Source organism: Globicephala melas, chromosome 18 (genome assembly GCF_963455315.2).
Source record: "Globicephala melas chromosome 18, mGloMel1.2, whole genome shotgun sequence".
NCBI lineage: Eukaryota > Metazoa > Chordata > Mammalia > Artiodactyla > Delphinidae > Globicephala > Globicephala melas.
The window spans coordinates 49,052,756-49,078,635 of NC_083331.1; the positions used below are offsets into that span (position 1 = coordinate 49,052,756).

Consider the following 25,880-nt stretch of genomic DNA (forward strand, 5'->3'; position numbering starts at 1 on the left):
TGAGTTGAATCCAACAACACAGAACTCTTTCTAATTTCCTTCCCTTTCATATTTGTAATTCCCTTCTCTCAGAATCCCACTATCCTTAAACATTTACATATTTGATCAGTTCCCCGTGTGTAACCCACCTCCACAATTGACACTTCACACTTTCCTCACGCCACTCAGGCTCCAGCCTCCCCACCCATGGGCGCCATCCTTGTATTGGGCGCCTTGAATGCTTTCTCCCCTCCACTCTGGCTCTGAGCCATCCCTCTGCAGGATGTCCTCTTCACCGGCTCTCACTCCACTTCCAGAAACCAGGTTGTCCCCGTAGGCTGACACCCTCCTCACCGCACTCTGGTGTCCACATGCTGCACTGGGTCACCCCCATACAGAGCAACCTATACAGGCTCTGTTCCCCTGTGCTGAGCCACTGTGGCTTCCCTGCCTTACAGACCCGAGACATCTACATTGCTGTGTCTCGTCTAATAGCGTTAGGAGTGAATTGCTCAGGAAGGGGAAAATGAAGAGGAAGAGAAATAATTTTGCTTATTTTTAAACAGAATATATAAATTCACTGAATGGAATACACGCATGTCTGTTAACTTATACTAACTATTTTCAGCATTCCCTATCAGCTCCTAGAAATAAGTGAAAGAAGGGCTTCTTTATAACTTTATGTGGCAAATGATAAAAAGTTCTTAAAGGATTGGCCATCAATATTCTATTATTTCCCCTTTCCTATACATATATCTCAACTGCTCAAATTCAGATATCAGAGGCACCAGAATAAATCTAGATCTGAAAATGAGACTTTTGTTGAGAGATTATTTTAAATAAGTGTTAACTAACTTAAAGTTATCTTAAATTTTTTTTAAAGGAAATGTTCGGTGAGCCAGTTGAGAATGAAGCAGTTAGAAAACACAGACATAATTAATACCTTAAAGAGCCTCAGTTTAATCTTACCCTTGAGAAGATATTTTCCAGGGAGCTAGTTAAGGATCTCTTAGCTTTATTTTTCAGAATGTCAAGTTTGAACCTTCCACTGCTTGTCGCATTTTCTGGGATTGTACTATTTGAAATAGTCTATGGAAAGAAAAACATACATTTTAGGTTGGAAATACTCAAGGTTAAATGAAGCTTTAAAGACAGGCTTATGGCTAAGCCACTAAAAAGCATGAGAATTCTTCTGTAGCTCTATTAAGAAGTAATAATTTAGGTTCCACATCGTGAACACACAGATTGTAAGCAAAAGAGATTAATTTTTAATACTGTAAGCAATAAAAAAGACAGAAATAAGATCTTTCCTTTATGTCTTTCCTTTCTGCTAATATATTCCTGCTGCATTTAATGAAAACTAAACTTGAGATGCCCATTTTTACTGCTGTTATTTTCCCTTTCCAAGTTACATACTTTATATCCAAATTACCGAGGAAAACACAAAAAATTGGTTTCAAAGAACAAAGCATCTTCTAGTAAAGCTGGATTCTGCTAATGCCTTTGTTATAATTCCATTTTCATTTGTGAGTGGGTCATTTATCTTTTCAATCGACAAGTATTCACTGATAGTACTGAACTGTACGAGAATCTACAATGTGTCCACTATATGAGGTTCTCCAAATATTTTATCTTATATAGAGATAAAAAGCTACTATGTATATTACATGGTTCTTAGTGCCAGGAAGCTTCCAAGAGAGAAAACTCATCCTTTGCTTGGGGAGGAAATACGTTCACTCGTAGCATTGACACAAAGCAACGCATAAGAATCAAATATGGAACCATGGGCTATGGGTCTCAATGGTCAGGAAGAAAAGGATACATGGGATTCAGACAGGCAGAAAAAAGGAGGTGAAGACTTTCCCAACACTGGGGATGGTGCTGGCAAAATCATAAAGGCTGGGATGCTCACGGGACAGGGTGTCAGTACAGGTGTTTGACTAAAACAGAGGGAAGTAGTGGAAAGTGGGAAAGTGAAGCTGGAGATAAAACCTTGAATGGTCTTAAGTGCTGGATAATTAGGAAAAATCACTGATCACAATTTACAAGCAGAGGGGCATCACTGTGAAACTAATGTTTTGGGAAGATTTATGTGGAAGGACTGTTCAAAAATCACCTAAAGGACTGGGAAATCAGAGACTGGAAGATCAGATTGAAGGCTTCAGGACAGTCTACGCAGGAGGCAATAGAGGTCCATACTGGAGCTGGCTCCACGGGGTCACCTAAGGAGTTACTGATAAAAGAAACATGATCACAATCAAAAAGGAAAGAAAACAATAGATAGAGATGTGAGCTGGACTGGGCTCGGGCTGTGTGTAAGGACTGGGTTGACTCATCATTCTAAGACTTTGAGATGAATGACACAACGAAAATAGGGAAATCGTATTGGCACTTAGCACAATGCCTGACATAGCAGCTACTCAGTGAATACCAGGTGAATAAATGGAAGGAAGAAAGGAAAAGAGGGAGCAAGGGAGGGAAAGAGAGAGAGGCAGGGAGGAACTTAAGTATACTGACAGGAAAACATACACAATTTGTTAAAATCTCCTCTGTGATCTTGACCGCCCTCCGTCATATAGAAAATGCATATCACTCCTCACATGCTGCCTTCGGCCTTCTCGTCAACATGACTATCACCACCAGTGACTGATTTAATCAAAGCCATGAACAGATTTTAGTCTTTATGTTTCTTTTTTTTTTTTTAACAAGATCTACTTTATTTTTTTTTACATCTTTATTGGATTATAATTGCTTTACAATGGTGTGTTAGTTTCTGCTTTATAACAAAGTGAATCAGCTATACATATACATATGTTCTCATATCTCTTCCCTCTTTCGTCTCCCTCCCTCCCACCCTCCCTATCCCACCCCTCCAGGCGGTCACAAAGCACCGAGCTGATCTCCCTGTGCTATGCGGCTGCTTCCCACTAGCTATCTACCTTACGTTTGGTAGTGTATATATGTCCATGCCTCTCTCTCGCTTTGTCACAGCTTACCCTTCCCATTCCCCATATCCTCAAGTCCATTCTCTAGTAGGTCTGTGTCTTTATTCCTGTCTTACCCCTAGGTTCTTCATGACATTTTTTTTCTTAAATTCCATATATATGTGTTAGCGTACAGTATTTGTCTTTCTCTTTCTGACTTACTTCACTCTGTATGACAGACTCCTTATGTTTCTTGACCTTCCTATGTCATTGTACATCGTTGATCTTCTTGCTTGAACTCTTCTCCTACCTTGGTCATTCACCATAATAAATCTTTCTACCTCATTATTCCCTTTCAGTCTTTATCACTGGCTCCATTTTAATTCACTCATTGCCTGAAATGTGGGTGCTCCTCAGAACACCCTCCTTCGACTTCAAATCTGTGAAGAAGTTCATAGTCTTCTACATTTATAATGTCAGCTCAAATTCTATGAGCACCAAATCTATTATTCTAATTAAATCTCACACTTCCAAAATTGAATTCTTATTTCCATCTTTCGCCCCGCTCTTGCCTTCTTTCTGTATTTCCTAGCTATTACATCTAATTCCTCCAAATCTGAAACCGTGAAGTGTCTCCCAGCAAGCCCCTCTCTCTTCCTAAACATATCTATCCAATCAGTCACTAAGTCCTACGGATCATGCCTCCCAAATTGCTCTTGACTCAGTCCCTCCCTCACATCTCCAGGGCTCCAGTTTACCCTCTCTCTGAGACAAAATACATTTTTCAAGACGGAATCATTCAATCTATTTATGTCCCAGTGTTATCTCTTGTCTGGTACATACTTATATCTCTGTGCCAATCACACCATATTCCATATTTTAATTCATCTGATTGCATGTTGGTTTCTTCTTACAGTTAGAGCTGTCATTATTCATCTCTGTTGCCTAGTACATAGTATGCACTTGATAAATGAATCACTCCTCACGTATTCTATTACCAAGGTCTCCTAATTTGAGAATGTGACTTCAGTCCTAACACTGTCAACCCCCTTACCCAACCAGCCACACATCTGATCCTCTCACGCTCTTACCTGAAGTCCTTTAGTGACAAGGTCTGATCTAGCACTTAAGGCTATTCATCATCCCACTGCTGCCTAGCCTTCCAGCCTTATTTCCCCATAATTCCCATGCAAACCCTAAAAAAAACAGTATGTCCTTGAAGGGCCTCCAAGCAGTATGTTCACTCATGGTTACAAAGTTACCACTTAACTTTGCACTTAATGTTCCTTTCTTAAAACACAATTCCTTGGGAATGTAAATTGATACATCCACTATGGAGAACAGTACAGAGCTTTCTTAAAAAACTAAAAATAGAACTACCATACGACCCAGCAATCCCACTACTGGGCATATACCCTGAGAAAACCATAATTCAGAAAGAGTCATGTACCACAATGTTCATTGCAGCTCTATTTACAGTAGCCAGGACATGGAAGCAACCTAAGTGTCCATCGACAGATGAATGGATAAAGAAGATGTGGCACACGTATATAGTGGAATATTAGCCATAAAAAGAAATGAAATTGAGTTATTTGTAGCAAGGTGGATGGACCTAGAGTCTGTCATACGGAGTGAAGTAAGTCAGAAAGAGAAAAACAAATACCATATGCTAACACATATATATAGACTCTAAAAAAAAAATGGTTCTGAAGAGCCTGGGACAGGACAGGAATAAAGACGCAGACATAGAGAATGGACTTGAGGACATGGGGAGTGGGAAGGGTAAGCTGGGGCGAAGGGAGAGAGTGGCATGGACATATATACACTACCAAATGTAAAATCGATAGCTACTGGGAAGCAGCCACATAGCACAGGGAGGTCAACTTGGTGCTTTGTGACCACCTAAAGGGGTGGGATAGGGAGGGTGGAAGGGAGACCCAAGAGGGAAGAGATATGGGGATATGTGTATATGTATATGTATAGCTGATTTACTTTGTTATAAAGCAGAAACTAACACACCATTGTAAAGCAATTTTACTCCAATAAAGATGTTAAAAAAAAACCCACACAATTCTTCAACTGTTCTGATTAGAAAGCTTTATCTCCCCTAAAACTCCAGCTCCACCCCCCACAAAAATCGCTTCCTCTTGAATTCTTTCATTCTTTCCTCTATCCTTACTCTTCATTCCAGCTCCAAAGCAAACATGTAGCTACTTCTGTGTTCACTGAACATTCTTTTAAAAAGCCATATTGTTACACATGTACTACAATGTTCATTGCCGCACAATTTACAATAGCCAGGACATGGAAGCAACCTAAGTGTCCATCGACAGATGAATGGATAAAGAAGATGTGGCACATATAAACAGTGGAATATTACTCAGCCACAAAAATGAATGAAATTGAGTTATTTGTAGTGAGGTGGATGGACCTAGAGTCTGTCATACAGAGTGAAGTAGGTCAGAAAGAGAAAAACAAATAGTAAGCTAATGCACATATAGCTTTTTATTAAAAAAAAAAAAAACAGTACTGATGAACCTAGTGGCAGGGCAGGAATAAAGATGCAGACGTAGAGAATGGACTTGAGGATGTGGCGGGGAAGGGGAAGCTGGGACGAAGTGAGAGAGTAGCACTGACATATATACACTACCAAATGTACAAAGGATGGCTAATGGGAAGCTGCTGCATAGCACAGGGAGATCAGCTGGATGCTTTGTGACGACCTAGAGGGGTGGGATGGGGAGGGTGGGAGGGAGGCTCAAGAGGGAGGGGATAAGGGGATATACGTATACATATATGATTCACTTTGTTGTACAGCAGAAACTAACACAACATTGTAAAGCAATTATACTCCAATAAAGATATAAAAAAATAAAATAAAATAAAACTAATAGGAATTTTAAAAAGCCATCTTGTTGCCTCTCTTATATGTATCTATTTATGTTTGCATTCCCTTTTGGATTATTTGGGCTCTTCTCTGTAGGCTACGTCATTATTCACGTCTTTTTTGTCACCATTATCACATAGCTTGATTCATAGAAGGTCCTCTAGAAGTGCTTGTACAATAAATAATTAAGGAATCACTTATCACACGATATGTGGTTTGTTCTGAATAGAGCGAGATTAAGACATAACCTGAATTAGTGTTATCAAGAGGTAAATATGTCATGATTTCTTTAGATGTTGCTGCCAGTGGTCTTGCTTTACCTACATGCAGCTGGGAACACATTCTAAACCACGTGCACAAAAATATCATCCCTTTGTTTGCAGCCAGGGTAGCCGTTCCCATGACATTACTGCTTCTTTGCATGTTTGCTCTTTACCACTCAAGGTTATGTAAGTTTTTAATGAAATAAGATGTTCATGTGAATTTGAAATAAAATAATGGATTAATATTACCAAAAATGTATGGTCATTCTAAATCATGAGCATTTATTATTACTGGTTTTCTACCAAAACTCACAATTTTTTTTACATTTTAAAATCATTACTATTTTATCTCAATGTGCCAATGTTTGCTACAGTTTCCTATAAAACTTCTAAAATGCTGGGGGGAAAAAAGACTATTAGGGCTTAGCCCTAAAGATGAGAAGACAAAGGAAAGAAACTCCTTTTACATCTTCTGTGATATTTTGACTGAATATATGAAAAAACCAAAAATAGGTCAACTAGAAAACATCTCACCGATGGGCCTTCCCCAATATGTACGTGTGTCCTCTGCTTGGCTTCGCACAGCTGCCTCAGATGTAAAATCACAAGTTCGTTTTCCTCCTGGTCATTGACTGCCTTCATCTTCTGTTGAACAGACAGACGGAGAGCACATTATGGCAACACAGCTTTCAGTGTTTTACTTTACCCTCATTTCGTTTTGTCTGTCTGGCAGACAAACGTAAGTAAAGCTAAGCTGCTCTTAGAAACAAAAGTAACAGTGGCATTGTAGTAACTATCCAACAGTGCAGTAGTATATCTATCTTTAACGTCAGATAGAGAAATGGAAAAAGGAACTCACAGAAACAGGGTCCAATTGTCATTCCTTATACCTTACTTGTGAGGACTATCAATAATGTTACCTGAACTCGTTCAAAGATGTCAGCTTGCTCATTATCTGTGAGGGACGAGAGATGCCTCTGTATTACCAGCTTGGCTCTTGGCGGATAGAGACCTAAGGGAAATGATGGGGATTGGTGTTAAACAGATTCTAGCCACAGAGATCAAAATGTGTATGTATGTGTATATATATATATATTTATATATATATGTATGTGTGTGTATATATATATATATGTATATATAAAATTCACTGCAGCTTGTCCCTTCACCAGCAGGCTCTGAAGTTAAATCTTTTCAAGGAGATGTGTTCCTGCCTATGACAGACCTTGGAACACTACAATAAAATGATTAAAACAAAATGGAAAACCTCCTCACCAAAATCAATAGCCCTCGTCAGTAATCTTGAAGTCACACTTATTAACAAAAAATGTATACATGATACCAAATCAACAGCATAACCAGATACCATTGAATATACTAACAAACTTAGCCACCCTAGAAACTCATAGGTGAATACTAGCCTTGGCCAAAATCTCTAAGCTTAAAACTTGACATTTAAAAAAGAAAGAATAGCTACTAATATTAAAAAGTAGAGCTAGAGCTTACACAGGAAGCTCTCCCCCTCATACAGGTCTTGGTAATAAAACCAAGGCATCATTAGTTTTTGTTTGTTTGTTTTTGCGGTACACAGGCCTCTCACTGCTGTGGCCTCTCCCGCTGCGGAGCACAGGCTCCGGACACGCTGGCCCAGCGGCCATGGCTCGCTGGCCCAGCGGCCATGGCTCACGGGCCCAGCTGCTCCGCGGCACGCGGAATCCTCCCGGACCGGGGCACGAACCCGTGTCCCCTGCATCAGCAGGCGGACTCCCAACCACTACTCCACCAGGGAAGCCCTTATTAGTTTTTAGTGACATTTTTTAGTGTTACTATTTTCCCAAGAAATTGTTTACCTCTTTATACCATATTATTTATATATCTAGTGTACTTCTGCATATAATTTATATTAAGTCCTTGGGTAAAATTGTTTCCATGAAAACATTTTTGTTTTTATAAATTTTTTAAAAAGGGAAATGTAGTTCATATTTACAATGATTCACCGGACCATCCATTTTTAAAGAACAGATCTCCTTTACATAGTTAGGGACCACTTATACTATTGTTACCGTACTTTGATTAGAAAGAGGATATCTAGCCACGTATAGTATTTAATGACTGTTATAGGTAGACTGTACTTTAAAATCCCTAGGAGAGATTCACCTCAAAATATGCATTGTTTTAAAAGAACGAGAATTCATTTCATGATGGTTAGAACGTGTAGAGTGCCACCACTGGGTCTATTTTAAACCACTGTGCAGAAAGAAGAAAAACTTCTGAAAACTTCTCAGCTCTACCTTTCTTTGTGCAATGTACAATAAAATGCTGTGAAAATCTCTGTGACCACGTACAGAAACACTAAAATTCATTTTGACGGTGTGATGCCACTCACTACCACAATTTATTATTTGCTGGCAAAGCCTCCTTAATAGGTTCCTTAGGCAATATATTAAGAAACTGATTCACATGATTGTTTTTGTTTTGTTTTATGTTGTTTAATATTCCAGCATGTTATTAGCACGTGTAGGAGGATAAAAGATTAAAAAGAGGAGAAGTAAAGAGGGTCCTTATTTGAAGTAGGTAACTAAATCTATGGCCCAGGAAGTTTCTTTAGTCCTTTATTTCAGGGGAGGAATTGCAAACAGCTTATTTGTAAATTATGCATGCCCCCTACTCCGCCTTGCATCTGATTTGCCTTTCTTCTTCCCCACTGTTTAGAGTCACTGGTGAGTGAATTAACCGATCCTGAGAGGTAAGTATACTATTTAGCCCTCATGCACGTTATTGCAGGAAAACCTGACTGAGGGTAATTGATCCACCTCTACAGTGCTCAACATCCCTTTAGTTTCACATTCTGAGGACTGGTCCTTGAGAGATGGTCCCCTTAGACACTGTCTCCTGGATTCACTTTGGTCCCCCAACATGGCTGGTGCTTTTCTTCCTGGTCTAAATGACAAGGCTCCCTTGACACAGGGATAGATGATTAGGACTCAACATGAGCATATGCATCTTTTCCCTTTCTTTTTTTTTTCAGTAGAGAAAGAACTCCTTATTAATGCAGCCAAAGGTATTGACAGGTGAGTCAATGACATGAGTAAGTAATATGAAATACAAATATCTAGATACTTCTAAATATCTCTAAATATCTTTCTCACTTTCTCTTCCCGTGAATTTGTGTTGAATCTGAATGTGGTCCTTTTTCCAGCTTTATACTTTGTACTTAAGCCTAACACAAGTTTAGAATTCACACTGTTATCTTACCCAGATGAAAACAACTCTTTGGGAAACACTGATGCCAAGGCTTCAAGACAGCTTGGTCCTGAAAATCCTGGCTTTCTGATATTCTTTCAGAGAGAACATCAAGTTGCTTTGGAAACAGATGGAACAAGTTCAAATCCTGGTTCTGCCCCTCCTAAGCGATAAGGATGTGGCCGTTATTACCCACTGTGTGTCTCGGCGCCTGTTTCCTCATCAGTAAAATGAGGATTCAAAACACTACCCATCTTGTGGGATTTCAGTATGGATTAAGTGGGCTAATATATGGAAAACACAACAGGGCCGAGACACAGTAAGTCTTATGGGAGCAACTGCATTATTGCTATTCCTTTCATTCTTACTATCAGAACACTGCCCTATCTTACAGCTCTCTTCGCCCAATGTCAAAGGCAAGGGTAAAACAATCATATCAGAAGGTGTTATCTAAGGCCTTAGGAAAAGAAGCCCGTGTGAATCTTTTCCAGTTCACATGAACCCTTCATTTGCTCCCTTCAGATATATGCATACCTTGAAGCTAGGGAACCTTAAGTTTCACTCCCTTCATGATCTTGGAAGAGACCCTACTATTTCTGGATGTATAATGTGTATTCTTTCTTTTTTTTTTCAATTAACTTATTTTATTTATTTATTTTTGGCTACATCGGGTCTTCGTTGCTGCGTGCAGGCTTTCTCTAGTTGTAGAGAGCGTGGGCTACTCTTTGTTGCGGTGCGCAGGCCGCTCATTGCGGTGGCTTCTCTTGTTGCGGAACATGGGTTCTAGGCACGCGGGCTTCAGTAGTTGTGGCACGTGGGCTCAGCAGTTGTGGCTTGTGGGTTCTAGAGCGCAGGCTCAGTAGTTGTGGTGCACAGGCTTAGTTGCTCCACGGCATGTAGAATCTTCTGGGAACAGGGTTCGAACCCGTGTCCCCTGCACTGGCAGGCGGATTCTTAAGCATTGCGCCACCAGGGAAGCCCCTGTATTCTCTGTCTTTACAAAGGCCTCTAAAACTATAAATTTTTTTTCAGAGGAGTGTTTTTTAATATGATTTGTGTAATTTTCTATTGGTGCTTTTATCTTTTTCTTATAGATAATAACAGTCTTTACAAATTCTGAACAGCAATCTGCTGTTTGTTACTCAAACAGCATTTGTTACTGATCATTTAACTTCCAAGTAAGCAGTTGTTGTTGTGTAAAAATATTAAGATTTTATGAAGTCAAATCTGTCAATGTCTTCTTTTGGTAGTTTCTGCATTTCTGTGTCTTAATAAAGGCTTTCTTGTTTAGGGACAAAATAATATTTTTATTTTCTTTGAATGATTTTATCATTTTGTTTGTTTGCATTGAGGACTTTGCTCCACCTAGAATGTATTTTGAGTAGGATAAGTGGAAGGAATCTTTGTCTCTTTGGATAGCAAATTGATCCAACGCCATTTCCTGAATCACTCAGCCTTTCCTCCTCAGATTTATAACATTCTCTTTACCATACACCAAAGAACGTTCCATTTTTGTAAAGTTTCCATGTATATTTGAAAATAAGGTGCATTCTGTAAAATTATAGTTATAAATTTTAAAATTTTGAGTATTACATTTAAATAGTGCTTGTTCACACAGTTGAGTGGATGTTCAGTAAATACAGCTGTTCATCATCACTTTTCCCATGTGCCTATGATTCTCCTGCCTACTGAACAGATATCTCCATTTGCACTGACAGTGGCTCGTCCATTCTCTGCTTTGTTCTGGAGTCCACACTCTCCCCATCGACTCCAACACCTATCGTACTGATTGCATTTACGTGCTCACAAGCCTGTCTCCCACTCTAGACTCTAAGCTTCCTGAAGGCATGGTCCACATCTCAACCATCTCTGCATCCCCAGTGCCAAGCACACTGCCTGGCACGTGCTAGATGCTTAACAAGTGTTTATCAAATTGTGTGTCTTCTCTGGCACAGTAGTTTTCAACCGTTTTTATTAGTAAGAGACAAGGAGAAGAAAGGGAAACTGAATCAGAGTCACCTCTTCCTCATGCTCTTCTCCCTCCTCAAAACACATTTTTTTAAAAAACTTGCTTTATGACATCATGTCTATTATCTGTGTGATTTTCAAACGACCCTGAAAAGCCAAGCAAGTTTCATTCTTGTTCTAAACCTTTAGGAAAAAAAGAACACATCATCGAGTGAGAAAGGAAAAAAAAAAAAGACTTAAACAGTCGATATTCTGGGATGGTTTTGCCTCTCTTCATTCATTCAACAAATATTTGGTCAGTTCCCACTTTGCACATAGCAGAGTCTTAGGAACTGTGGGAAATGCAAGCTCCTCCCTTGAGTCTGCCTTCGGAAAAAAAGTAAGAAAGAAAAAAGAAAGAGGAAAAAAAGCCAAGCACCTAGGAGAGACTGACAGCACAAATTTGACTAGACATGAGAAATGATTCTTGGGGTTCTCGGTTCACCTCAAAACAAAGAAGCATTCAATGACAGTAGCGACTTTCTCACTTCCCCAATGCCAAAGCAAACTTGTCTTTGCCAAGCAAACTCGTCTTTGCCAAGGCCAACTTATACTGTACCTTCAATCCTTTCACAGAGCTTATGCAAAGAGTGCATAGGGCAGGCCTCGCACAGCTTAATCTGGGTCTTGGCACTCTGCAGGGCAGCGGCCGTGCTGAAAGCCTGTTTCAGAGTCAGCATTACTTCATCAACCTACATGAAGAAACAAAATCCAGGTCTATAAAAGTTTGCTTTCATGGTAACACATTAAAAGCCCAACAGCAATGTGAAACTTTGTTGATGCTGACTAAATACTAATAATGGAATTTTGATGACCACAGAGCTGGTAGTGAGAAAATAATGTCTCAAAGTTAGACCTTCAATTAATTATACATAAAATTGAAAACTGGATGAAATAAGACCATTTTAATGTGCATAATACTGATCTGTTACTTGAATGCCATTTTTGAATCCCACTCAGTGCTATGCTATGACAGTTAAGTGACAATCAGGTATTTGTTTTTTTTCTTTTTTTTTAAATTTTATTGGATTATAGTTGATTTACAATGTTGTGTTAGTTTCAGGTATACAGCAAAGTGATTCAGTTATACATATACATATATTCATTCCTTATCAGATTCTTTTCTCATATAGGTATCACAGAATAGAGTTCCCTGTGCTATACAGTAGGTCATTGTTGGTTATCTCAGGTCTTTGTTTAATTAAAGTACTTTATCAGATAAAGATTTCTTTGGAAGTTTTGTCTGCAATACATAGGGAGCAACAAAATAGGTTTAACAAATCACTTGTGTTAATAGGTATCTTATTTACTTTATCCTTTTGGATCATTTTTAGTGCAACAACAAGCGAACACGTGTTTAACCAAAGTTCTAGGGGGAAATGAGCCCAATAAATAATGTTGGGGGAATTCTATGAAGACTACTGGCCTTTTCTCTATGGCTTCTATTTATTTTCATTTGGCTTCTGATTTGTGACACTAAGAAGTTCTGCAGTCATGCTGCCTAATAGCTGGGTCTCAGCCCTAGGCCAGCAGCTTGAGAACTGCCAGGTAGTTTCTTCCTTGCTCTTCCAGTGACTCAGTCAAGAAGTTGGAATCTAGCATTCTGGTTTCCTGGTTGCTTCTTTGAGGTCAACTAACAGCTCATCCTCCAGGCATTGTCAAGCCGACTTCAGGCCAGGTCTCCTCCTCTGTGGCACAATCATCAGTGTAAAGTGTGGCTTTCTCACCCACTGTACAATTGAGACCAAAGTCTAAAACCTGCATGGGGAGCTATGAAGTACCAGGGCCTCATCCAAACTAGCTCTGATATTCAAAACCATTTACCATGCTTCATAAACCATGTTTTGTTTTGTTCTGGTTTTATTGTGGTAACATTGTTTTATGACATTAAATAAGTTGCATGGGTGCAACATTTAATTCAACTTCTGTGTACATTACAGTGTGCTCACCACCAAAAGTCTTGTTTCCATCTGCCACCATACAATTGACCCCCTTTACCCATTTTGCTCTCCCTCCCACCCCCGGCCCCTCTGGTAACCACCAATCTGTTTTCTGCAACTATGTGTTTGTTTTTGTTTTTTATACTTTGCATATGAGTGAAATCATACGGTATTTGTCTTTCTCTAACTTATTTCAGTTATCATAATACCCTCAAGGTCCAACCATGTTGTCATAAATGGCAAGATTTCACCTTTTTTGTGTCTGAAAAATATTCCATTGTGTGTGTATATACATATCACATCTTCTTTATCCATTAATCTGTCGGTGGGCACTTAGGCTGTTACCATATCTTGGCTATTATAAATAATGCTGCAATGAACATGGGGGTGCACATATCTTTTCAAATTAGTGTTTTTATTCTCTTTAGATAAATACCCAGAAGTGGAATTGCCGGATCACCTGGCAGTTCTATTCTTAATTTTTTGAGGAACCTCCATACTGTTTTCCATAGTGGCAGCACCAATGCACATTGAAACCAACACAGATGGCCAACAGGAACATGAAAAGGTGCTCAAATTCACTAATTATTAGGGAAATGCAAAACCACAGGGAGATATCACCTCACATGTGTTAGAATGGTTATTACCAAAAAGACAAGAAACAACAAGTGTTGGAGAGGATGTGGAGGAAAAAGAACCCTCACACACATAACCCATTTTTAAAAAGACTCTTTAGGGCTTCCCTGGTGGCGCAGTGGTTAAGAATCTGCCTGCCAATGCAGGGGACATGGGTTCGAACCCTGTTCCCAGAAGATCCCACATGCCACGGAGCAGCTAAGCCCGTGCGCCACAACTACTGAGCCTGCGCTCTAGAACCCAGGAGCCACGACTACTGAGCCTGTGTGCCACAACTACAGAAGCCCGTGCTCCTAGAGCCTGTGCTCCGCAACAAGAGAAGCCACCGCAATGAGAAGCCTGCGCACCGCAACCAAGAGTAGCCCCCACTCATTGCAACTAGAGAAAGCCCGAGCGCAGCAACGAAGACCCAGTGCAGCCAAAAATAAATAAAAAAATAAAATAAATTTTTTAAAATTTTAAAAATAAAAAGACTCTTTATCCCCTTCCCTTATGGCCTGGTTTAAGAAAAAGCTACCATTTAAAGAATTCAATCTACTTCTGCATTTGAATGCCTGAAGAACCTGGAATAAAAAGAAACTCTATTCATCTGATATTACTAAAAGGAGAGTTCAAGCACCAAGCAGCCAGTCATCATTCAGTTATGTTTTACTATATAACCATCTTTTTAAAAGGCTTATAAATAATTTCACAACATTCCATGCACAAAAAATGAATTATTCACAATCTGTTCTTTTATAACATAATTAAAAACAAAGAATTCTAATTCTTAAAAATAAAAGCACGAGCTTCCCTGGTGGCGCAGTGGTTGAGAGTCCGCCTGCCGATGCAGGGGACGCGGGTTCGTGCCCCGGTCTGGGAAGATCCCACATGCCGCGGAGCGGCTGGGCCCGTGAGCCATGGCCGCTGAGCCTGCACGTCTGGAGCCTGTGCTCCGCAGCGGGAGAGACCACAACAGTGAGAGGCCTGCGTACCGCAAAAATAAAAAATAAAAGCACTACATGCTTTAATGCCTTTGCATTTTCATTTCATTTGCCTTGTGATGTATTCAAAAGCAATTTCAATCACTTATGCAGATGTTTACTTCTGTTTTCTTGTTTCTCATTTATTTAAGGCACTGAAGGGGTCAGTCATCCGCTTAGCTTTCATGTAGGTTTATTATTTGCTATTTGGTAATACTGTGTTGCAAAAGGTCCCCAATGGATATATTGAACTTTCATATTTTCTTATCTATTTCTAGATGAACCAAGAGATCATTTCAATGGTGACTGAAATGTGGCTACCAATTTCTCCTAGCCATAAATATTACTAGAAACTTTATTCGACTTCTAAAATTTTAAATGTTTTACTTTTTTTTAATCTACCACTTTTTCCAGACGGCCTATAAATTCTCATATGGAATCAGAGCAACTAAAAGTTAAATTAGCATACTATGAATAACTTAATTGTTTTAGTTTAGATACAGCAACAACAACAAAATCCTAGGCAGTGTTAAAAAGTTAAAAGTAAAGGAATGGTTAAAGATAAATCAATCATATGGAACCAAAAAGAAAGTATTCTTAGTGTGACCATCAGGCAAAATTAAATTTCCAGAGAAAACTATAAGATGGAACAAAGAAAGCCAATTTGTGACATTAAGGTGAAAATCCATAATGAAGATAATGCTCATAAACATTTATATACCAAACTTAGGTGTTTTATAGCGTTTTAGAATAAGAATCACAGAATGTGTAAGGATGGAGAGGGGGAAGGGTAAGCCGGGACGAAGTGAGAGATTGGCATGGACATGTATACACTACCAAATGTAACAGCAGCGGCATAGCACAGGGAGATCAGCTCGGTGCTTTGTGACCACCTAGAGGGGTGGGATAGGGAGGGTGGGAGGGAGACGCCAAGAGGGAGGGGATATGGGGATATATGTATACGTATAGCTGATTCACTTTGTTATAAAGCAGAAACTAACACACCATTGTAAAACAATTATACTCCAATAAAGATGTTAAAAAAAAAAAAGATTACCTAGTCTAATTCTCTGGAAAACTCTACACTCTTAACCCCATACAAATCCTGGGTCTCGGTACCCTGGGTTTTTGGGGGTTTTGTTTCGATTTGTTTTGTTGGTTATACTTTCCCTGGATACTGTTGTGTGCATCTGTGGAGTTCCACTTTGTCTATGAATAGTAGTCACTTCCATTTTTTTTCACACCTTTTAAATCACTTTTGGAGAAAGCAGAAATGATATGTTCCAGAAATCTCAAGGGTTGGTCAAACAAGTTTAAACCACCTGCCTTGGGATATTTTACAAAAGAGGGAAGGAAGGAAGGGAGGGAGGGACAAAGGGAGGGAGGGAGGGAGGTGCACAGAGCATCCAAACCTTGCACTGTAACCCTCCAGGGCCCATCAGAACTCTATTCTATACTGCTTATCAATTCATAGCAATTGCTACAAAGAAGCAACAGAAAATGCTAGCTATATATTTTTTGCACTCAGAGAAGACAAATCAGCATGTGTGGTTTTACAATATTTTGTCTTTCACAACAGCCAAGCCACATCAATCGTAATACTGCTTAGACCTGTAATATTTGACCGTTTGTTTTACTCTAACGTCAGCTGCATGAGCCAGCCTCCTTTATACAGGAAATGTACATTTAATTTTTCCTCTATCTTGCAGTTCTGATGCCTCACCGTTCATTTAAGGTGCTTACAGATAAAAGTAGAGTAAACAGGATTTCAAAGATTCCAGCATAGGCCCATTCTTAAGAATAATGATGCCAAAATAAGATTCTCAGGCAGCTTCAATGTAATATGAAGACATTCTCAGCCAGTCTAGTCTGTTGCCTTAGTCACAGAGCTTCTTAAGGTGGAAAAATGCAGCGTGTTCCCAGACTTTCTACTCTGACTCCGTTTCGAAAACTCATTCTACACGCAGGAGGGTAAAATGAAAAGACTAAAAAATACAAACAAAACTTTTAAAAGAGATTGGAAATCAGAAGGTTTTACAGTTTTCCTCTTGGTGTCGGTTATCCAGTAATCAGAGATTAACCAGCACCTAGAAAATGACTGCCTGAAGTTCTGAGTAACACACTCCATCACTCAAAATACACTTAACAAGCAAGCCCTGCTATCCTGGAAACTACTGGTGGATACAACAACCATAAGGACGGTCCTAACCTTGTAGGATTCACAGTCCAGTGGAGTAGAAAGTTATGTGAACAAATAAATAAGATAAGGGATTTGCAGGAACTGCCGGAGATCTATGAATAAGATGTGCTGACAGCGCTGACAACAAAACAACCAAAGGACTCAATTCCTGAGAAAGGGTGTTAGAAAAGGCTTCCCTCGGAGGTGATCTTTTAACAGGATCCAAAAAAATACACAGTAGCAAAGACGGAGAAGGGGATTAAAGTCACAGCAAAGCCAAGCCAGGCCTGCTTCCCATCCAATGAAGCAGCCGGAAAGAGAATACGAAAACAGATAGAGACATACACAATCTCTTTGTATAGCAGCCAGGTGGACCCTTGAGGCTGGCACGATCAAATCCCCCATCTGACCGTATGAAAGCAGCAAGCCCTGGCTCTGGTCTCCACTGACTGGCAGACCCCTCACTGCATGCAGCCAACAGTGACCTCAGAACTTCAGAGGCATTTCTGTGAGCCCCGCCTCTCATGTACTTCCTTCATCTCATGTGTCCTGTGCACGAACCATCTGCTGCTTCAGTAGCAAGCCAAATAAAAGCAACATCACACCAGTCATCACAGCAGCTTCTGCAGTCTGGCCTGGAGACAGCTGAGGACACGGAATAGCACGTGTGAGGACACAGTCATGAAAGGGCAAGCTTTCTGGTGAACGCTGGAGAAGAATGAGGAAGCCCCTTCTGCCACACTAGACAATCTAGATTTTGTCCGTTAATAAGGAGGCATAAGCTGGCCCCTAGTGAGAGAATTTTGTGAGAAAAAATATATATATAGCATAAGGTAGTAAGTGGATAGATGACAGATTAAACCAGTGGCAGGGAGACTAGTTAGGACACTAATGCAATAGTCTTAGTAAAGGAGATGAATGCCCAGACTTCATTCCAAACAGAGAGGAAAAGGAAGAGAGATGGATATAAGGGACATTTCTACCTTTGAGTTTATAGGATTTGGTGAACAAGTGGATCTCGATGGTGCAGGAGAACGCATTACGGTTTCTAAATTGGAAAGTTGCGTAAATGGAACTGCCAAAACAATAAAATACGGGATATACAACAGGTTTTGCAAAGGTTGGAGAGCAAGGATCTGCAACGTGGTGGAAGAATCAGCCTTAGACAGGAGGACGGACAGAGGAGGGAAGGAGGAGAGGAGAGCTGGGCAGGGGATGGGTGAGGAGAGGGGCAAGATTACCTGACATTCTCATTTTCTACCCAACTCTTGGTTGGCATTTTCCAGGGTTGTGGCCTTGGTTCTCTTTGGCCTTCTCTCTTTTCCTTCCCCCTGGGTGCTCATCCAGCCCCATGCCTTCAACTATTCTTTACATAACAACTCTCAAACTTCTATCCCGAGCCCTGAACTGAACCTATAATACAGTGGTCACCTGGATATCAACAGGTGGATTTTTCACTGGTATGGCTAACTATCTAGAGTGAGAACAAAACTCAAATGGATCTCTCTTGAGTAAGAAACTTAGCGATAGAGTGCTATATTCCCTAGTCAGAAAGTGTCTTTGTACCAATTCATTCCCATTTCTTCATTACTTCTTCATTATTCCTCAACTCTGTGTCCACACTGGGAATGTGGAAGGCAAGAGTTAGCAGGAAGGAAGGCAACGTGCATACAGAAAATGAGGAGAATGCTGCCCGGCTTACTCTGTATATGTCTAACTGGTGTGTGTTTCCCTGGGGAAAATCATTGTGGGAGGATTTTATGTCTGAGCAAATGCTCTGCTTCAAAGAATGGTAATGCATATATCTAAAGGTTTGTGTTAAAATGGTTAGGAAAGATAACACAAGTGGAAGAATATGGAAAATATTTTAGGGGAAAACATCAACATATTTTTAGTCACTCAGATCTATTTCCAACTTTGCCTTACATGTTTCTCCTTAAACTCTAACTGCTCCCATTTAAGGGTCGGGGGGAGGGATAGGAGTGGTGCAAAGTAAAATTGACTTCTAAATTCCAAAGAAAGAAATTGAAGGCTAAAATGTGACCATAAAGAAAGTATTTTTAAAATGAGGACAGGGGCTGATGGAATAAAAAGGAAAAAACAAAACCGTTCTCTACCCTGAGGAAATAAGCATTATCTACTCTGAGATGTTATAGCAGTTGAGAGAATTAGAGGTCTTCCCTATCTTCTTACATGAGCAATGGAAAGAGTAACAGCTCTTCTCCTATTATTAGGCTTTTCCTACCTTTTAAAAATACTCCTGGTAACATTTCCAGATTTGTTAAACTCAAGAAAATCACCTAGGCTTAAAAATTACCAGGACAAGTTGTTTTTGTTTTTCTGTTGTGGTGCTGTTTCAAAGGGCAGAAACCTATTTCTAGACGGGCTCTTCTTTTTCGACAGATGGCCGTTCTGTGAGGCTTGGGTTCATCAGAGACGACCCTCCAATCAGCCGGAGGTGTGGGCAGGAGCCCGTGGGCAGCAGTCACCCCACTTACCAGAGATTCGCTGGCACACTGGAACACGTAACAGATATACTGGCTCAGCCCCGGCTCCGGCAACTCCCGACAGATAAAGCCAAAGTGATCAACATGCTTTATACCCTAGAGAAGGAAGAAGGGCAGTGTTTATGGGATTATGTCCTTTTAACCAACACTATAGAAATAGTTCTGTGCTTTCACACTTCCATGAATTTCTCCTTCACAGCACTGTGACAGGGGACATAATGCCAGAGCAAACTTATTCGGTGGTCTTTTGATACATAAAAAAGGGTGAGACCAGCTCAGAGTTTTTTTTGTTTCTGGCAAACACTCTGTGACTCAGGGCCACAAGAGGAAAAATATGATGGCATGACCCACTGTCTCTTGTAATAAAAACCGCTACTCAGTGTTTGCAAGTAATGGAGTTTTCAATTTATTGGTCATCTTTGAACGGGCAGTCTGATGATTCATTATAAACGCTGTTCTTGTTTATATGAGGCTAAGAATCATTAAAACTGACAATACTCTAATTAAATGGCATGCCATTCCCTAAAGCATGCATTAAAAATACCAGAATGTTTGTCTATTGATAGACATTCAAGGAGCCACAAGTGTTAGAAGATGAATACATTAAAGAAATTATTGCAGATGTCAACTAGCCAGATTCACAAATCTGTACTTCCTGAACACAGGCTAAATAACCTCAGCTACACTTAATACAAAATTCTGAATCATCTGAGAATTTCGATCGCCCTGAATACATACACACCAATTAGTAGACAGCACCTTGTTATTTTAACAGAAAGCACAGTACTTTGAAAAGTCATGAAGAGAAAAAATTTGAAGTTGTCCTGCAATCACCTGAATCCCAGAGAAAGGAAAACAGACTTTGGAATCAGACAGATTTGTGCTTCAGCCTTGGTTCAATCCATCTACCAGGTATGAGATATTGTGCTGCGTTGCTAAAAAGTATCTCTGAGGTTCCATTTCTCATCATAAAATAATAGTAATGGTACCTATTCTAAGAAATTTTTCAGATTTAGAACTAAGAAATATCTTAGTTCCTGGCATGTTTGGTAAACAGTAACCACTATTCTTGTAATAAGAAGCTCAACCTACCCAATGGCTATGGAAAAAGGAAATCAACTCCGATAAAAAGTAAAAAAGTCAGTAAGGAGGAGCGAGGTTACAATCCATGAGGTGAAAGTAAATTCCATCTGATACAACTCATTCGTGATTAAAGAATATCTTTTACTAGCTTGGTACTAAATGGGAAAAATGCACAGGACCTCATTAGCTCAGCAAGTTTTCGGGCAGTGGTAATGTTTCCAGTAAAGAAAACCATTCCCTTATTCCTCATGCTTGCCAGGGAAACAGTCCTACCGATTTTGAAGAAAGAAACATTTGTAGGTGTGCATGTGTTAAAAAGCACTCCTGTTCCCAAATGTGGCCACCCTCTATCAGTACAATTCTGTGGAAAGAAATAACAGGAGTTGGGCCACTCAGTGAGAAGCAGAAAGTTAACTTGACAATTATTCTGATCAAAGGCCTTTGCACAAATTTTCCTCATATTTTTGTTTGATTCTTCTTCTGAATTCTTAGAACACAAAGCTTGCTTTAAAAAAAAGGAAAAGCAAAAATCTTGTTTGAACTGCCAGATTTATAGATTTGGTTTGGCGGGTTCTTTTTTTTTCTTTCTTTCTTTTTATTTTCCTTTAGATGTTCAACGAGCATTGCTAGTTTTCTTTCTGGGAGAAACATTGTTAGTTTCTTTCTGGGAGGGGGGTGGGGGGAGAAGCACAGCCTTTTCAGATGACTCCTCTTGCTTTGGGGAACAGGAAGTACACTGGTTTGTACACCACTCTCTCCCCAATGCTTGGCATAAGGCCCAACATGTAGAAGCATTCATTCAACATTTATTGAACACCTAAGCATCAAGCTCTGTCTTAACACATCTTATTCTCTGATGCCCTAGAGCAGCGGTCCCCAACCTTTTCGGCACCAGGGACCAGTTTCATGGAAGACAATTTTTCCATGGACAGGGGTGGAGGGGGCAAATGTGGTTCAGGTGGTAACGCGAGCGATGGGAAGCAATGGGGAGCAATGGGGAGCGGCAGATGAAACTTCACTCCCTCGCCCCCCCCACTCACCTCCTGCTGTGCGGCCCGGTTCCTAACAGGCCTCGGCCCGGGGGTTGGGGACCCCTGGCCTACAGAATAAGACACCTGCCCTCACAGAGCTTATGATCACGCGGGGACCCCCAGGAAACATGTAATTACAAGAATGCTTAATAAATACTTTGTTAAAGTGAATAATCTTTCTACCACATTTTTTGTCCTTTAAGTAGGAATTTAGAAATTTGCAATATATTCTTCCTCTAGTCAGATGCTGCCTCTCTAAACGACTAGAGTAGAATATAATAGAATAGAATATAATTTTATGTCTCCATATAACAGAACAAATATTGAAACAAAATACTAGAAGTGAAACCACATTAGCTGAGGCTGAGGAGAGTAATTAACAAGATGTACAAAAGCTTATCATTTTCAAAGGGAAGAACGTCGGGATATCATACCTATGGCAATGCGAACTCCAAAATTAAAACTTAAAAACAAGAAAAAGTCAGTCTATTTTTCAACATTAAAATATAGGAAAGGGCCTTGGCAAGATCCAGGCCCCTGAAGGTACACCTAAGGCACATTGCTAGGAAAGAAGTTACTGCTTCTCTGTTCCAGGGACCTCCTCAGAGGCATCCTTGCATTTTTAACTTTCCCATATTCAGCTTTAGGTACTCCCTCTGCTCCAACACCTTCGGAAATTCTTTCTAGGTTTGCCATACATTTAGGTAGCGCTAACAATTATATAGATATTCTAAATTATTACTATGGTACTTAGGACACTGTGCCTAATATGATCTTGAACACACATAGTTGTATAGATTATTTTTTAAACTTTCAAATACGTAATATGAGAATTAAAAATAAGTAAAAGGACAAAGATACATATCAAAACCTTCTTTTCAAACTTTAGCATTTACATGTATAAACTTGAAAGTACTAGTTCTTTTTTTTACCTACTACAATATAAAGAGCAATCATGACTCCGTGATGCCCACAAGACCTACTGCTCAAGATGCTGAGGAACACTAACTGTGAAGATATTTTCTAAAGAACTCACCACCCCAAAACTTCCTTCCATGACACCAGGAAACAGGGTTGATGAAAGTGAGGACAAGATTATGATAATGAGGAACCTGGACAGGATTTTCTTATTGGCAGGGACCCAAGCACATGAACACTCTTAGTTTAAGACAAATCTACTTAAGAAATGCTTTTAAGAATAAAATCTGAAGGGGTTTAAGCCCAGTTATTTTGTTAATTTAGAAACAAGCTTTAATTGGTTTCTTCAAATACTATAATCTACTTCAATACATACCTGGGAACAAGAAGAGATATCTTTAAAATTCTTCTCAAGCACAAGTGATTTTGTGTCTGGACTGATAAGGTTTATCTCAAACCGTCCAACCTTAAAAATAAAAATATTCCACTTAATTTCAACTTATCAAGAACCTAACATATTACTTTACAGTTAAATATTTGACTAATAATACAGATTCAAATGCTGTATCCCAGACATACATATTCACATGTGTGTCAACATCCAATCCAACCAAATCTACAACCCCAATTATCAGCTGTCTGAAAACATTTCTTCCTTTCATCTAGAAATCATGAAAGTTAAGTTGGTCTTAATTTACAAGAAACCATTTTTTTTCCAAATTAGAAATTATTCTTTTCAAAAAGATGCAACCTTTCCACACCTTATGTTTTCTAAAAATACTAATTATTTAATTATAATTTATAATCATACTTTCTCACAAATGATCAACAGAAAGATATACTTGCAATTGGGCAGATAAATTTTAAAATTTTTTAAATAAACAACCATTTAGAAAAAATTAACAACATGGACTCTGGCTAGCTAAGAAAAAGAACAAATCCAGTAGCCCAAACAAGAGAGGAAACTCAGTTAACATATCACCACAGGAAAGACTATAGACACTTTAATTACATGCCTAGAGTTACCAAGAACAAAACAGAACAAAACCACCATGAACTTCTGATCAAGCAAGTATTACATACTGGGACTGTTTACCAAGGTACACTGTGCAACTTCCTTCTCAGGGACTCTTTGCAACGGGATAAAAGGGCAGTCACTCCTTTTTTCAAGAAAACTCAAATCTGAGGAAAACTCAAATTAATCTTCAAAGCTGAGGAGTAATTAAAGAATCTCTACAGGGCATTGTTAAGAATTAAGTTCTTTTAAGTGGAACTGGACATTTTCAAAAACTACTTTTTAGAATTAAGAATCATCTTTTACACCTATAATACAGCTTGCACCAAATCATTTTAATAACTGGTCTAATAAATTATCAGGCCTGTGATGTTTCTTTAACCGTCTCTTTTGTATGACAGAGTAAATTGGTGTATTCTCATCTGAAAATACACCTATGAGTCTCTGGACTTTTCTTTTTTTTCTCTCTAGAAAATTCTTTCTCCATCATGAAGATTCACACGCTCCCAGATTCACATCTTCAAACCCTTCATAAGATTGACTTTTTGCAGTCATTTAAAAAAATAGCATTTATTTAAGAATCAACCTAAGGCAAATGCTAGTGATGCTAAGAGTAATCTATTCTTATTTCCCCAACAACTTTCCATGATGTACTGAAAGTGCATCTCTCTTCCTCTCCCTTCCCTGCTCCCTTTTTTCTTACATTCCCCGTCTGCCTCTCACCCCTTCACAACTTTCCTTTGTTTGCTGTCTTTCTCCACCTGCCTTATCTGCTTCCCAAGGGATATGACAGAAAGGTTGGATGCTTGCAGAGTGAGGACCAGGGAAGAGCTGGCCGCCCGGCTGCTTCCGTCTAGCAAAGAATGGGGAAACACCCCGAGAGCACGCGGCCAGGGCAGCACCTGAAACAGCATCGTTCTGTTCTTCTCCGAATCCGAGGGCTGGACGTGGCTGGGCGCGCTGGCATGCCTCCTCCGCGGCTGCGTTTTCTGGCTGTTGTCCTGAACTTTCCTTTGCAGGACACCGGTGACGCTGCTGCACCGAGACCGGAACTCCTGCTGTTCATCAAAGCCAGAATCTTCCAAAATCCGCTCAGGGAAGCAGACTCGAGAGCTGGACGGCCCAGGCTGGCTGGGCGCGGCGGGGAAGACGGGGTGGGTGTCGTTGACGCCATCCCCTTCCTCGGACAGAACGTCGGCGGGGGAAGCGGGCGCCAGGGCCTCCGACACCGCCGGGTCCTCGCCGGCATCCGCGGCGCGCGGCTCGCCCTGGACCCGCAGGCGCTGCCGCTCGTGCAGGCTGAACTTCTCGATGCAGTCGTCGATGAGGCTGGATGGCGCCTTCTTGTGGGTCACGGTCACCTTGCCACAGTACAAGACCTCGAACTTCTGTGAGTTGTAAAAGGCGTCCTCGTTGTCTTTGCTGGGTTTGGCATCCTCTTTCATGGCAGCTTTCGATAACTGCCTTATGCTGCTGATAACATCGGGAACCTGGAACAGAATTCAAAAATCCTCACTTCAGTTGAATATTTAGAGATCGTATATGTTTACCTAGACCTGTTATTATCACAGAATGCACGCTCATCCTAAATGATAAAATAAAGAGAGTAATAGATCCTACATAAAATAAAGCATAAACTTAAATTACACTATCGGACATAGTGATTTAAGGATAAGATTGGAATTTTCTATCACTTTTATACTTTCTCCTTTTAAATGTATTCGTTTCCTAAAAACAAAACCATGAAACTATACAGGCCACTGCAACCTTTAATAAATCATCATAACATAACCTTTGAGTACTTTTAAAATGTATTATAAGGGATCAAAAGGTTAAAAATTAAATTTAAATATAAAAGTAAAGTGTAACATGCTAAGGTACCAACCACGACTGAGATAAATAAATTATTTAATTAAATTATTATGAGCCTCAGCTGAAAGGAACCAAAGCTTCAACAATGAGGCTAAAATTAACTTTCTGGATGAAGAGGTTAAAATCCAGACACCCCTCACCAGCATTAGCCATCAGGGAAAATGCAAATATAGACCACAGGAAGATACTATTTCATATCTATTAGAATGGCTAACATCAAAAAGTCCAAGTGGGGCTTCCCTGGTGGCGCAGTGGTTAAGAATCCGCCTGCCAACTCAGGGGACACGGGTTCGAGCCCTGCTCCAGGAAGATCCCACATGCCGCAGAGCAACTATGCCCATGCGCCACAACTACTGAGTCTGCAAGCCACGACTACGGAAGCCAGCGCGCCTACAGCCCGTGCTCCGCAACAAGAGAAGCCACCGCAGTGAGAA

At 40.0% G+C, this 25,880-nt stretch overlaps 1 protein-coding gene across 5 annotated transcripts in view; it reads right to left on the bottom strand.

Moving 5' to 3' along the window:
- The window catches only part of TBC1D4 (TBC1 domain family member 4), a 247,335-nt gene that overhangs the window by 56,477 nt on the left and 164,978 nt on the right, over positions 1-25,880 (bottom strand). For all 5 annotated transcript variants that reach the window (XM_060288241.1, XM_060288239.2, XM_030838657.3 and 2 more), the window contains exons 2-8: positions 24,477-25,064; positions 22,936-23,025; positions 19,519-19,623; positions 11,863-11,995; positions 6,974-7,065; positions 6,588-6,698; positions 949-1,068 (exon numbers count right to left, since the gene is read on the bottom strand). In XM_060288241.1, coding sequence (XP_060144224.1) covers positions 949-1,068; positions 6,588-6,698; positions 6,974-7,065; positions 11,863-11,995; positions 19,519-19,623; positions 22,936-23,025; positions 24,477-25,019 — 1,194 coding nt within the window. In that variant the 5' untranslated portion in view covers positions 25,020-25,064. The remainder of the gene's footprint in view (positions 1-948; positions 1,069-6,587; positions 6,699-6,973; positions 7,066-11,862; positions 11,996-19,518; positions 19,624-22,935; positions 23,026-24,476; positions 25,065-25,880) is intronic.